Consider the following 14984-nt stretch of genomic DNA (forward strand, 5'->3'; position numbering starts at 1 on the left):
GAGCCGTCAACGTCTACTCTTCCCACACAAACAAATCTCTGTAATCACACACTGGCTGAAATGAAAGAGAAAAATTGCCACAAAAAAAAAAAAAAATTCCCCATTAAGGCACTCTAAAGATCATTATCTGTGTAAGTGTAACCTGTATGGAGCGGCTTTGTATTATCAGGTACGTGCTTAGCAGATACCTTTACACAGGGTGACTCACACATGACAGCAGACATACTCGTGTTTACAGCTGGGTCTTTACTGAAGAGATTCAGGCAGTACATCAATTTAAGCTCACTAGCTTGTTCAAGAGCAAAACAACAGCGTCTGAAATTGAACCTCCGATGCCCTGGTCACGAGCCAAGTTCCCTAACCACAATGCACTGCGGTCCTAGAGCAGAGGTGCATTATCCCAGCTGAGTAAGCAGCTATAGGTGCACAGCGCTATAAGCACGGAGGGGAACTCCCCTACACATTAATCTCCCTCTTTATCCCCTACCTGCCCTCACCTGGGCCCCCTCACCTGGGGCCCCTCACCTGGGGCCTCTCACCTGGGCCCCCTCACCTGGGCCCCCTCACCTGGGGCCCCTCACCTGGGGCCCCTCGCTTGTTCCCGCTGCGATCGGCGTACCCTTGGGTGACACCGTGTAACCCCAGTGTCTGGAACGTCCCGACAACAGCACAGCGTTCAGCCAAACACCGCCGGGACAATGCAGCAGTGTTCCCAGAATGCCGTGCGAGGGCCGGGATGTAAACGCCCTCCCCATTTGACCCCCCCCGGCATAGTCACGCACTGAGAGCCGCACTAGCCAGAAAGAGGGTCTGACCGATGTGGCACTGGGTCAGCCTTCAGACCGTTACAGTAGCATCAGAGGGCAGAGGTGCATTGTGGGATTGAGGCAGGCTTGCGTGGTGGGGCGCAGTAAGCTCAGGCATTAAAGGCTCGCTCACCACTTCAAGCGGGAGGGTAAACAGAGACAGTCATGGTGGTGGGGGGGGGGGTGGGGGGCTTAGAGCAAATCTCCTCCATCGCGTCCAGATCGGCCCTGCCTGGATGGAGCCTCCTTACACCCATCAGCGGTGGTGCCCCCCCAAAAAAACCACAAACAGACGCTGAGGTTTGAGGAAAGCACTAAAGGCCCCGTCAGCACAGAAGAAGCCCCAGCCTTGCCTTTAAAAGCTCCCCAGCTTCAAAGCACCTTGGCAGGTATCTGCGTTTCAGAGGACACCAGACAGGTGTAATTATGAACGAAACCCAGGTCTCTCAGGCTATGATCTAAAGGCTAGATACGGTCGGGACCCGGGCTGGGGACGGGTAGGCCTTCATCACTCCTCTCTGTTTACTCATCCAACTCTCCTTCAGAAAACCCCAGCCTTAACATCAGCTCTGTTCAGCCAGCAGTGCAGTATAATGGGTAAGGAACTGGTCATAGGTTTGATTCCCAGGTAGTACCCTTGAGCAAGATACTTAACCTGCATTGCTTCAGTATAAATCCAGCTGTATAAATGGATACAATGTAAAATGCTGTGTAAAAGTTGTGTAAGTCGCTCTGGGTAAGAGCGTCTGCTAAACGCCTGTAATGTAATGTAATGTAAAGAGAGAAAAGGCTCTCACGCATGAGGAGTGTGTTTTGTCTCCTCAGATAGAAACGGCCCGATAAGTACCTGCTCTTAACCCTAACCCCAAAACGTCATTAAGATGTGAACCCCAGCCTATTCTCCTCCCTGTGCACAACCTTCCCCTCGTTCCACCTCTCGTTCACGTTGTTTTGTCTCCTGTCTGCGTGTCCTTTCAGGGGCAGTCAGGTCTGTCTATCTATCTGCAGCGGGGGCTGTGGTTGGTGCTGGCTGCCGCCCGGGGAAACAATCGAGCGCTAGAGAAAGGAAACCGCGCCGCGCGGAAGCAGGTGGGCCTCGCAGTCAGGAGGATCAAAGGGGAGCCGAGCCAGGTGACAGCCCTGTGTGTGTGTGTGTGTGTGTGTGTGAGAGAGTGTGTGTGTGTGCGAGTGTGTGTGTGTGAGAGAGAGAGTGTGTGTGTGTGTGTGTGAGAGTGTGTGTTTGTGTGTCTGTGACGGGATGTGTGTGTGTGTGTGTGTGTGGGTGTGTGTGTGTGAAGAGAAGAGTGTGTGTGTGTGTGTGGGTGGAGAGAGAGAGAGAGAAGTGTGTGTGTGTGTGTGTGTGAGAGGAGAGAGGTGTGTGTGTGTGTGGAGAGGGAGAGAAAGTGTGTGTGTGTGTGTGAGAGAGAGTGTGTGTGTGAGAATGTGTGTTTTGGTGGGGGAGGTGTGTGGTGTGTGTGTGTGTGAGTGTGTGTATGTGTGAGAGAGTGTGTGTGTGTGTGTCTCAGCTTAAGGAGCCTGACCCTGGGTGGAGAGGAGAGCCTCTGGCAACAAAAATCAACTTGAAATCAACTCACTGCCTGTGAAGTCCAGGGCTACCATGGTTACTCCTGCCAAGAGGAAGGGCGTGGCTCAGGTTGTGATGTAATTACTGACCATTCCGAACACAGACCAAAAAAAGGATTCTAGAACTGGATCTTGGCTCCACCAACTGCCAGTGAGAATTCTAATGCAGACGAGTGGACCCTACTTCATTGCTTAACGTCCTCTGAAGGTAAATGTAAACTAGACTGTTATTCTTCTTAATTTATCCTGACCCAGGAAAACAAGAGTTTTTTTGTGACAACCAATGACTTTCTCATCTCCTGTGGAACACAGAGTCACTCCTCTTTGTGTAGCTTCATCACGCAGACCCTTTGATGTCTTACCTTTTGTCCGCAGATTTACCCCTATAGACTGCGCAGTCATGTGAGAGTCTCCTTTGCAGCGGCCTGGATCGCTCCCTACCGTAAGACCGCTGCTCGTTCACCTCAGCTGAATGCTTACACAACGTCTGGAGCGATCCAGCAGCACAGAGAGTCTGCAAACCGCACAAATCTGTTATTAAAGCATCAAGCGTTCAATTAATCACAGGCCAAAAGCAAATTTAAAGACTGAAACGTGAACCCGTCTCCAAGCGCGAGAACTTGTTTTAACAGGCTGGCACGGTGGAGGATTTATAGAGAACTCCATAGAACAATTACTACTACTGTACTGGCAAGTGTGCGGTCTGTGCCAATCATCCATTCTGCAAGCAGCAGAGGACGCATCTGTGACATAATTACAGGATCTGATAAGGTGTATGAAGCAGGGGGAGGGAGGTGGAATTGATGGGGAAATCACTTCATCTTAAAGACTTCATTTAACTTCAGCAGGAGCATGCCCCACTATTTGTGTTTGTGTATGCGCGTGTGTGTGTGTGCGTGTGTGTGTGTGTGTTTGCTTGGCGCAAAGCCAAGCCTATTTGGAGTGAATGGTGATAGATGCAAGCTATTTTGTGGTGTGTGATATGCACGTGTCTTTTACACCAGTAAACATGAATACTTTTTAAATCTTTGAAATTATAGCATCCGAGTACCTGTTTTCAACATTTGCGCTTTATCTTTAAAGTTAAACTTTTATGAGAAAAAAACATTGCTGTTAGACTGAACTTGTGCCAGCATCTTCTTCAACACAACATCTATCCATCAGATGTCGTGCAACTCCTCCTGAAGTGCCCCCTGCCCTTAAGCCCCCCTGCCTCCCCTAAACCTGCTCCCCTAACCACCCCCTGCCCCTCCTGACTTCCCCCTAACCCACCGTGCCCCAGACACCCCCCAACCCCCTCCCTGACCCCCTCCACGTTAGCCTGCCCCCCCAGTGCCCGGTCCCGTCTCTGCAGGTGTGTGATGGCTGTGCCAGAGCTCAGCGCTCAGCGCTCACACACACTGCCCTCCTGCCGTCTCTTTGTGCTGACCCTCTGCACCTGGGGTCTGTCCCGGCTCACAGCCCAGTCCAGCCATGGCTAAAACGGGGGGGGGCGCAGGGGGGGGTAATCCGGCTCGCTGGCTCACAGAGCCTAGTCCCGCTGTGGCTAAAAGAGGGGGAGGGGGGGTAATTGCTGGGCGGCAGCTGTGATACCCTATAATCACCCTCGGGGTAACAGTCAGCCCAAATCATTCTGGGGGGGGGGGGCACCCTCTCTCACCCTGTCGAGTGTGGTGTAGCTTCAACCGCTCATTATCCCCGCATTATCCCCCCCCCACCTCTCTGTCAACTCTGCCCTCTAGCCAATCAACAATGGCGAAGAGCGGCAACTGTTAAATCATTACCAGGCCAGCCAATCAAAAGGTCAGCACACAGTCAGCAAAGTGAGCCATTAGAAACATCCTTAGGCTTTACACAAAGTGCAGAGCATGTACCGAAGATGTAATCACTGTTACTATCAGTCTCTTTGCTTACATCATTATCATGAGCGTCGTAGCAGTAGTAGTAGCAGCAGTAGTAGTAGTGATAATAAAGACTGATCGATCTAAAATCAGTTGCCCTACGTACCACTTGAGGAAGGACACATTGAAAACTGGCACACTTACTAATGATCAAAAGGCAAAACGATATTCGGGCTCGTAAACATGGTTAAATAAAATTTATCGCTTTGTCTCTGCAGAACTAGTAGAGTGTGAGTTTTCATTCTGTATTTCCCAAAGTTTGGACTCCTTGATTGAAGAACTTTTTTGGAGTGTGTACGTTTGTTCCCTTACAGGTATAAAATTATCCACACATTCACCTCTGATTGCAGCCATCGACCACCTCACAGCCAAACCACAGCCATGAGCTTACTGCTCCCCCCCCCCTCCCTCCTCCGTCCCCCCCCCCCCTCTGTCCCTCCCTCAAGGCATTCAACGAGTCTAATAAGGTCAGTTCACTTTGGTCAGTGTCCAAAGTGTTAGACAAGTGTGTTGCCCCATCCCAGCACTTTTTGGTCATTTGTATTTGTCCTAATACTGCAGCTTATTCTTCTGCCTAGTTGGCTTTGCAGAGGTTAGGTCAGAATAGTGTTCACTGTGTGAACTAAACTGTGTTCTTGGCTAGAAACAGCTGTACAAAATAAGTATTGTATCTCATTGAACCTGTGTTTAGTAGTTGTCCAATGACCATGAAATGCACTTATTGTACGTCGCTTTGGATAAAAGAGTCAAATAAATGTAATGTAATGTGGGTCTAGCCCCCTCTCCGTACGGGCACGCCGCCCGCGGGCCTGGCTGTGGTTCCGGGGCCGACGCCGAGCCGGGCCGCTCGCTCACAGCGTTGTCGTTACGCGGTCGACTGCACACACAAAGAGCCCTTTCCCCACGCCGCCGAGAGGGCGCGGGGGGGTGGGGGACGTGAAAGGGTCCAATCAGCACGAGAGCACCGCGTTCGCGGAATCAAAGCCCCCGCCCGTGGTTTTATCAACCGCAGCGGAAAGGCTGGCGATGTTTATCTCGCGACCACACTGCGCTCTCTCTGCCAGGCATCCACCCCCCCCCCCCCACCCCGATAACACCTCCGTTTCTCATCCTCCCAGTCAGACCCGTCTGGGTGATAAAGCCACTAACAGGAAGCACTTTACCACCACTCATTTGCCTACGCATGCATCTCATCACAACTACCCCCCCCCCAAAAAAGATTACTGTAGCGAATGACCGCAGAGCCCCCCCTCCGCCCCCTTGTCTAGGGTATGAGGGTGGACGGGGGCCTCCTTCACGAGGAGAGGTACACTCTGCTGCAGACCCAGGAGCGATGCTCTAACCCCACAGCCCACTTTACAGAAGTCTCACTCACTCCTGATCCTCAAGCTGGCCCTTTGTGACATACTTCAGTGACTCTCTTCTAGCTCTGGAGTTCTTTATGCCCCTTGAAGGGTAGGTTTTTTTTTTCCTATGTCAGTGTTCTAGAACTCCGTTGCTCTCAGTCACCAGCAGCGATTGTGACATCAGCTTTAGAATGTTCAGTTAAGAACATTCTGATCGCATGCTCCTGATCTCACTCCTTAAAGGGTTAAAGAAAAACAAATTTGAGTTTTGCACAGAGAATATATTTTCTGCTGCTTTTACTCCTAACGAGTGACAGAGTGATATTGCGCTTTTGCCGAAGAACACTGGAACAGTCTTTGCAATAAGAAGGAAGAGCGTGTGTCTGAGCGTGGGGGTGCGTTGCCCTTGGTTTTCAACGTTTCGTGGAAAGGTCGTGTTTGAGAACATGAAGGACTGCCTGAGTGAAGAGTGTGTGTGTGTGTGTGTGTGCGCGTGGTTTTGGTCGTGTGTGTGCTGTGTCTGTGGCTGTGGGGTGTGTTGCGGGTTGTGTCTGTGAGTGTGTGTGCGTTGAAAAAGGGCAGTGCTGTAATTCCCACCTGCACATATCAAATAACACCGTGTTTAGGATGAAGGGGGTGAGAGTAAAAAAAAAGAAAAAGAAAAAAGAAAGAAAAAAGGCTGGAATGCCCTTGCTACCTCTATCATTACCTGCACCTTTAAGGAGTGTGTCAATATCCCCACACAGGCCTTGATGTGGGCCTTTGTAATCATTCACCTGCGAGCATGAAAGCCAGCCTTCATCCATCTGAGCTAAACACATTAGCATCGCGCGGATCCATTAGACCCAATCAGAGCGAGATTAGCGCTGGGACAGCGGGGGGGGGGGGCGTGGGGCGACTGCGTGGGCCGCTCACCCAAACTCGGACCCTGACCCCGACCTGGCAGACGTGCTTTCAAGGGCTCCTGGTGCCCCGCGCGGAACGGCGTAGTTAAAAATTCTGTGATGTTCGCTTCGGGATTGGGGACAGGTTGTTGACGGGTTGCGTTTCCTGTGTGCGTCTGTTCGTTCGTTTTTTTCCTGCTCTTTCCTGAGCACTGTGTGAGGAAAGCATCCGGCTAATTATGCTACACAGCAACTTTATTCTAATTCTGTAATCCCTGTACACAGTATTATGGTGGGAAATCAATTGCTGGCAAAAGGAAACAAGATGAGAAAAACAGATGTGGCAGCCATAGGCCTGCTAATACCTCACAAGTCAGTTCTGTACATCTACGTCCTAATACTGATGCTAAATCTAAGAGAAACTGGCCAACGAAAGCCAAACGATATGCAAGAAAGAATGCAAGAAATGGAACAAGGAAGCGAGAAGGAAAAATAGGCTTCTGTGGTCAACCAGTGACTTAAACTGAGAAACTGAGCACTTCAGCGATTAAATACACTGAAACCAACAAGACACCCTCCAGTAACTGACCTTTGAGATCGAGAGCCCTGCCCTAAGTATGTATGAACACCCAAAAACACGACATGCCCCAGGTTCCAGAACCACCATTCGTTCAACTCCCAACTGTTTGTACCTCTCACTTTAACACCATCTCCACTGCCACCCCTGGAACTGTACCCCTCAGAACAATTTATAGTAACAGGACAGGCACACCCAAGTCAACCAATGGTACAAAACCTTTCAGTCTTGGGTTGCATAAAATCCAGAGAGAACATCCACCTCCGCCCCCTCCCTACCACTGACAGCCACACTGAAAACTCTACCGGGTGACCAAGTTCAAAGACATGAAGATCAAAGGAAAAGGACTTGGATTTCTCAACCACTCCTCAAAACAACCCTCATTGTTTCTTTCAAGAATAGACTTTCGTTGACTTTTTTATTGTGATGTTTCGCCCCGCAGTACAATGCATCGCCTTTTAAATCCAGCGTGTACACATTGAACGTAACCCTAGCCACATCGCCCACAAAACTCTGAACAAACTCCATTGTTGTCTCGATTCAACTCACCGTAAAAAAGCGAGAACTTCCCCGAATTGTTCTTGGTGCACATAGCAGGAAGGTCTAACAACTCCATTTTCCGCCCGTCAGTCTATCAATAGCATTTTATGAAGAGAGGATAATTACCCTATCAGCAAGTGGGCCCGTTGCCAATGTAATTTTCTCAACACCTCGAACCACGGCAGCAACAACACGGAGAGTAAGACAACTTCTTCCTTGTTTTGATAGGCAATAATTGACATTTTAAACGAGCCCCTCTATCAGATTGATTACACCGATCAGCTGTCGCACCGCACGCACGAATATATTTAGACGATCGTTTTTTTTGTGACAGCTAGTGCGTACCTACGAGCGTATCGAGGACGATTTGCGTTCTAAATGTGTGTAAATAACAGCAATTATGCCCTGTGGAATGAACCAGCAGGAATGTCTGCATCTAAATCTTCCACGGGAGGCTCTTCCACAAAGGTAATTAAGAGCCCTAGCAGCTAAAATTGCAGGCCAGCAAAAGGAAGACAATTACAGAAAACTCAAAACATTGAAAACACCATACGGGTGCAGTCCGAAAAAACGTGTGCACGACTGGTGCTGGTAATAACAATTTTCTGTTCGTACTGAAATAAATGAACAAATAAGTAAATAAATAAATACAACCTTGTTTTTGAGGAATGGAAACAGGTTCATAGTTTGAAGTAACTTTATTCCCCAAACAACACAATTGAAATAGTTTAACGGTTTTATGGAACGTACGTGCATAAAATAGCCGCCTAATACCCACGTGGACATATATTTGAGGCTGTTTGAACAGCATACAACGCTAATCCGGCACCAGTGGAAGAATTGATCTTTGGAGTAGGCTGTTATACGATTAATAAAATTTACCGTTCGGGCAAACTTCTCATGTACGATTTACTTTGCCATTACTTTTGCAGCAAAAATGTATGCACTACTTTAGAATGACACTACTATTCCTAAAACCACGCATAAAGACCAGTAAAACAAACCGTCTACGCACGCGTGGGTTAGATTTTAAGTGCTACAAAAGATGAAAACGTGAGAACAGCACCCTCTAGTGGACTAGGGTTGGCGAACCCTTAGCAAAAATGCGTACTGCATTTAGTGAGATCTGAGAAAAAAATATTTTTTTTGATAGATGTGGAAATCCATCAACCAACTGTATGATCTGTATATTTTACATCGCAAATGTATTTATTATTTAAATTTACCTTGGCTGTAAACAATGAATAAAGCCAGCTGAATATACTACCATTAATATTACACATGGAAACACTATTACTGGTTATTAATTTGGGTCATTGGTCTAAGGATATCTGCTTGACGACAAAGTGAACCAAATCATATCATGATAAACTCGATACCAAAAAAAAAAAAATTAACACTGTATACTACATTTCAAACTTACAAGCCAGGACGTACACGTCCCCCTGAAGTCCATTTTGGTGAGTCGGGCTGTCAGCTAATCTGTGTTTAATGCTGACGGTCTAATCACAGAGCACACCTCCAGATTACAGACGGTGGACAGCGAGCTTCTCCTTATCTGATTTCTGTGAGGCTATGCCTGGACTGCTGCTACTGACACAGCAAAGCATAACTGAACAGCTAATGGCACCTCCAAGAAAACCCCAAAAACACTGAGTACTATATTTAAATGTTAATTATTTTTATGGTACGGAGGGAAAGCAGAGAGGGTATGACAGAAAGGACAGCAGCACAGAAGGTGCCATGGCAGGGGTGGTTCAAACCCAAATCCTCACAGGGGGGCCACAGACATGGGTTGAGAGTTGGCTCCACCACACCTCTCACCACGTTTGAAATATTTAACATGTTTGGTGTGAGAACCGGGCAATGCTCACAGAAAAGTTGTGTGGGGAATTAACATCTAGAAAAGGGGGTGGTTAACACACACGCAGACTTACAGAGTAAAGTGAGAATTCATCTGAAAGTCCGTCGGCTTCCTTTGCCTTGTCCAGCAGAACGCTGGGACAGGGTTCCACAGCACAGGCAACGCCTCCGGACAGGGAAGCAGGAGAGTTGCGTGCTGAATGCAGATTCCATTTGGCACCCGTGCAGTTCTTACCCACTTTTCAGACATTGCGATGCGCAAATCATTCGCATTTTATACATCGTTATCTTTAACAGCACTATAATCCGTCAAATGTACTTTTACTCATCATAATAATGGTTAATATTTAGCCATTTTACACAGGAGAAAATGATCATTCTTTGACGTGCCTAAGTGAGAGATCACATGCTCTCAGTAGCACGACGCCGGAGATGTTATCCTGGTATGACGTCCGTACCTCACCATTTCCCGCTGACGTCAGGTCGGTTGCGGTCATGTCTGGGAAACTCCCAGAATGCTCGAGTCCCCAGTAACACAGGCTCAGTGATGACCCGTTTCGGTTTAGGATGACTAAAGCTCACACCCTCCTAAACATTTCACACGAAGTTCACGCCTGAGATTAGTCACAGGAACTCTTCCGTCGTCTCTTTTTAAAGGCCATTGCACTGCACTGCACCCTTCTTCCTCATACTGCCACATCTCAGATAAAAATCAGATTAGAGAGTCAGTAACATAACAGCAAATATAACCGAGTAGAGATGCACTCACTCATAAGTCAGGGCAGCACTGGACATAACTCTAGGGCTCACTGCCTGTGATGCAGCCCTGAATCAGAGCAGCTATTCCATCACAGGTAGCATCCTCCCTCGTGCATGGGAGAAGAAAGGAAAGAAAGCAGGTGCCACACGAACGGTGGCTGTGCAGGTAGGCCGCGCGAAGTCTCGGAGGAGTATCTCTGTGCGACCGGCGATCGAACAGTCGGCTAACCGGCCACGCTTCTGAGGCAACATCCGCTCCAGCGGGACCCCTCCCCTGCTGGACCGGCCATTAATCAGCTCGTTTACGCAACGGCCCACAGAGCAGGCCCTAGACTTCAAAAAAAAAAAAGAAAAAAAAAAGAGCCTGAACTGGTTTCGGCTCCAGGCAAAAACAGATAACACGAGGAACAGAGAGATCTGACTTCTGTGAGAAGGTATATCTGCTGCCACACACAACATTACATTACAGGCATTTAGCAGACGCTCTTATCCAGAGCGACTTACACAACTTTTACATAGCATTTTACATTGTATCCATTTATACAGCTGGATATATACTGAAGCAATTCCGGTTAAGTACCTTGCTCAAGGGTACAACGGCAGTGTCCTTACCCGGGAATCGAACCTGCGACCTTTCGGTTACAAGCCCAGTTCCTTACCCGCTGTGCTACACTCCGTCCACCATCTTAAGTACCGAAAGACGCCAGCAGAGACCAGGAGCCCGAGTAGCAAACTATATTTATTGTGTACAGCAGTAAAGGACAACAAATAAAAGCACACATTAGCAGAGTTGTGTGAGGATTGGTGGCGCGTGTGTGTGTGTGTGTGTGTGTGTTCGCCGATTGTGCCCGTCCCCGACTGCACGTGCGCCCCGAAGCGATAGGGGGGTTTCTCCGAGCGTGCCACCGAGAAGCTTCACCCCAAAACTGAGAAGTGAACGTCTGGGCTGACAGTCGAGTCAGGGAAGGTTCCCTTTTTTTTTTTTAGACCACAAAACGTCTGGGGCGGAGAGGGAGGACAGCGCAAGCTTATTACAAACGGCTGTTTTTCTAACGTTCATGGCGACCCCTCAACAGGGCAGAAAAAAAAAAAACCCTAGAAAATTGTTTTTTTTAAAAAAGCTTCCTCAGAGGCATTAAACAGAAAACATACGGTGGTTTTTTTTGTAGAATCTCAAAACATTTATTGATCAGAATACTGGGTATAGCATTTGGTCCAGACACAATCTCATTCTCTCTCATCCATTACAATAGCTTCCCGACCCTCAATTCGCTCGATATGGTTTGAGTCCAAGGAAAATGAACAGCTCCCATATACCGGTCATTGGCAGAGAAATAGGCTTTTGAACAAACTGCACTGATTAAAAAAAAAAAGGAGAAAACACTTCATCTGCACGTGTACCCAGAACAGAGACGGACCTAAAATATACGCCCCACACCGCAGGAGACTCCAAAGGCCTGCTGCTCCTTCAGTTTGTGGCAGATCTAATGACATCACTATGGGATCCCCCCCCCCCCACCCGACCCCCCTGTGCATTGGAACACTGACCACAGGCACACTAAATTCCACATGACAAATATCAAAACTGGCCTGCCCCCATCATGACCTCTGTCGCCCTGACCTTTTAAACAGGACAGAGTTTTGAACAGGAAGTCGATGAGTTAAAGAGTCCCCCCCCGCCCCCGACTCCCTGAAGACACCACTACTGATGCAGACTCCAGGGAGGGTGTCTGAAAACTGCTCACTCCCCAGGCAAAGTCACTTACACTGTCTAAAACCATGTCCTCTCTGACATAAACATTTAACACAAACCCCACGATTCCCCCCTTTAGAGTGGAGTGGGAGGAAGGTGGAGTTACAAAAAAAAAAACAAAAACAAAACTAAAACAAACAAAAAAAAAAAAAGGTGAAGAGCGTTTGGAGGAAAACTGAAATAAAATAGCTGAGCTGATGTTCCCCAGGTACGAAGTCTGTACAGTCTGCAGGGAAAGAGGTCCGTCCTTAGGAGCAGCCCCCGGTCTGTTGTTGAAATACGTCGATAGTGTCCTCATCTTCCATCTCCAGCTGAAAACAAGAGCCAGACGGCTTGTGTTCAGCCTCGGCACATTTACGACAGTAACGACTCCCAGGCACACACACTGCACCCAACACACATCATCATCATCATCATCATCATCATCTGAATCCAATACATGAAATGTTTGCCAAGGAAACAGAGTCCGAGGAGATCGTGTTTGACGCAGTGTTCTGAAGCAGCGTTTTGAAGGAAGCGCTTCAGGCGTGGGTTCAGTGAGCTACACTACCCCTCTCCTGACAATGCTTTCCAGCAGCGAACGCAAGTTAACAGGAGGGGCGGAAAAAAACACATTTACGAAAATCCTAATAACGTCAACCAGCTTGCGCTACACAGCGGTGACTGCTTATTTTAAATGAACTCCCCAACAGACCGTGTGGCCTTCCGGTCCAAGTGACGCTGAAGACTGCCAGCAACAACCTTTAAAGAGCCAATCCACTGTGAAGGGAGGGAACTTCAATGCTGCGTGTCTGCAGTTTGCAGTTAGGAAAAATGCATGCCCTTAAACAGCCCAAACCCCCCCCCCCCCCCCCAAAACAGGCATTGCATTTGTTATGCAGTGCATTTCACATCAAACACAGCCTTGCAGATGCAGTCACAGCAACACATCACACACAGAACACAGCAACCTTACATTTCCCCATTCATACCAACACAGTCACTCTACTAGGGTGGGCATACTGACCTGTGCCGGTGTGTCCGTCTCATTGATCGGCTGTCCATCAAACCTAAATCTAATCTGCCTAATTGACAAACCCTAAAAAAAAAAAAAGTTACATATTTACATAAGCATGACCAAAAACCCAACAATTTCGAAATATAAAATCAGACCACCATTTAAAACATCACTGTGTTCATGCTCTGCAAACCCCTCCCTCCAGATTTACATCAGCTCTGGGTTATGTTCTTATGATATTCATTTACAGCAAGGTTACCGGTTGACTTCCAAGGCAAATCGTGACGGTGTGTGATCCATACATGTACACGTGTGCCGATGACCAAAAAATGGCACGTTCTGGCCTGAGCTCAATGAACTGAAAAACCAAGATATCTTCATTTGAGAAAAGTGCTCACCTGTCTTTCGCAGTAGGCTTTCATTAATTTGCTGAGGGGCGTGTGCCTTTTGATTTTAAACTGCACCACCGACCCGTCCTGACCGGCCACCTTCAAGTTAATGTGGTCGTTCTCGGTCTTCACACCTTCCTGCAAAGTACAAAAAAAACGACACACGGATCAGTCCATCACACGCTCGCTCCCTCTCTCTCTCTCTCTCACACACACACACACACACACAAACACACACGCGTGAACGCGCGCACAGGGGTAACAAACTGCTTTCGTTTTGCGCTCAAATCCATCCGCATATCACTGCGACCAACACTCTGGGACGCAAACGAAGCAGCATACAATTACCAGACTTCAATCCGAAATCAAAAGACAAAAATAAAAAAAGTGCATCTGCACCCGGTATAGTGGTTGTAGAGTAATAACCCATAGTTAGTCCTATTGCGCCGAAACATCTGCCAGACGTTGTCCATCTTGCCTTCAGTCTAGCGATCTAACTTGCAAGCTATTTAGCTTTACTGTGTAACTATACCTATAGAATGCACTACGTTGTCGAATGAATTAGCTAGGTAGCAACTCAACCATTTCTGAAGGAATAAAATACACATAACGTTTACGAGCCTAACGTTACAACGAACTAGGTAGTTAGCCATGGCAAGTTAGCGACAATAAAGTTTCCTGTGCTTGATGCAAAGCATGGCACTACTTAGCCGTACAATTAGTTACAACTAAATAGCTTGCTGTTTTGCAGCAATCGAAGTTAGCTAGCTGCCCAGCACAACGCAGCGTTAGCTTGTGGGATAACTTAGCTGGTTGCACATATTTAGTTTAACCATCTTGCTTCCAATTTCCGAAGAACTTCGCGCAAAATGTGCTGTTAATTTGTTAGCAGGTAGCTAGCCACCAACAAAATCGTTATATAACATCCAGCAGGCAAGCATTGATTTCGTGTTGTGCCGAACAGTTTTTGCGCTTTGCTTTCTAATGGCGGCTTTTCAATGTGGTGCATCTTTACGCTCAGATCCGCTGTTCTTGCGGCATTTGCTACGCAGAAAACGTAAGAACACTGGCAGGCAGCAATTCAGTTTCACAAAGAAAACCCCGCAAACGCAGAAGCTGAATTCCATCCCGAAGAGATTGCGCGGCAGACAGAAACAATGGCGCAGATTCAATGGTGCTCTTCACTCAACAGATCGCGCATCACAGGATATTTTACATTATTATTTGTAGTATTCTACCGAAAGCAGCTGTGTATCAACCACAGATACCGGTTACCAAACCGGCACATAGGCCAACCATTGTCTTTACATTTCACCCGCTCAGATTCGCAATCCGGCCATCGTAAACCGTTTTGCACAAATTTAGAGCTGACAAACCTCATACAACTGGTCGTTAATGCTGTTTTGTATATATCGCGTTTTTACCTTTGTCTTCTCTTCAGACATGCTGTCGTTTAGCGCTGATTTGTAGATGTGCGGAGAATTTGCAGATGATTTTTCTGGCTGGCTCTTTCCTACCTCTCCCAGTCCTCTCTGCTGTCGGGAGCGCACTTGGTCTATTGTTCTCTGCAAACCGATTGGACTGT

The 14984-nt window shown here is 47.7% G+C and overlaps 1 protein-coding gene across 1 annotated transcript; it reads right to left on the reverse strand.

Annotated features, from left to right (window-relative positions):
* Positions 1–11417: 11417 nt before the first annotated feature.
* On the reverse strand, positions 11418–14984 carry LOC135240363 (small ubiquitin-related modifier 3-like). The gene is made up of 4 exons (XM_064309744.1): positions 14824–14984; positions 13409–13537; positions 13020–13091; positions 11418–12324 (listed from the first exon to the last, which is right to left on the reverse strand). The coding sequence occupies exons 1-4, from the start codon at positions 14842–14844 to the stop codon at positions 12262–12264; spliced, it is 285 nt and encodes a 94-aa protein (XP_064165814.1). The 5' UTR covers positions 14845–14984; the 3' UTR covers positions 11418–12261.

Source organism: Anguilla rostrata, chromosome 15, assembly GCF_018555375.3.
Source record: "Anguilla rostrata isolate EN2019 chromosome 15, ASM1855537v3, whole genome shotgun sequence".
In the NCBI taxonomy this organism is placed as follows: Eukaryota; Metazoa; Chordata; class Actinopteri; order Anguilliformes; family Anguillidae; genus Anguilla; species Anguilla rostrata.

Excerpts from the sequence above, each read along its gene's own strand:
- LOC135240363 (XM_064309744.1), bottom strand. The coding sequence starts at position 14,844 with ATGTCTGAAGAGAAGACAAAG. Across the intron at positions 13,538-14,823 it reads TGTCTGAAGAGAAGACAAAG|GAAGGTGTGAAGACCGAGAA; the intron begins GTAAAAACGCGA and ends TGTACTTTGCAG. Across the intron at positions 13,092-13,408 it reads AAGCCTACTGCGAAAGACAG|GGTTTGTCAATTAGGCAGAT; the intron begins GTGAGCACTTTT and ends TTTTTTTTTTAG.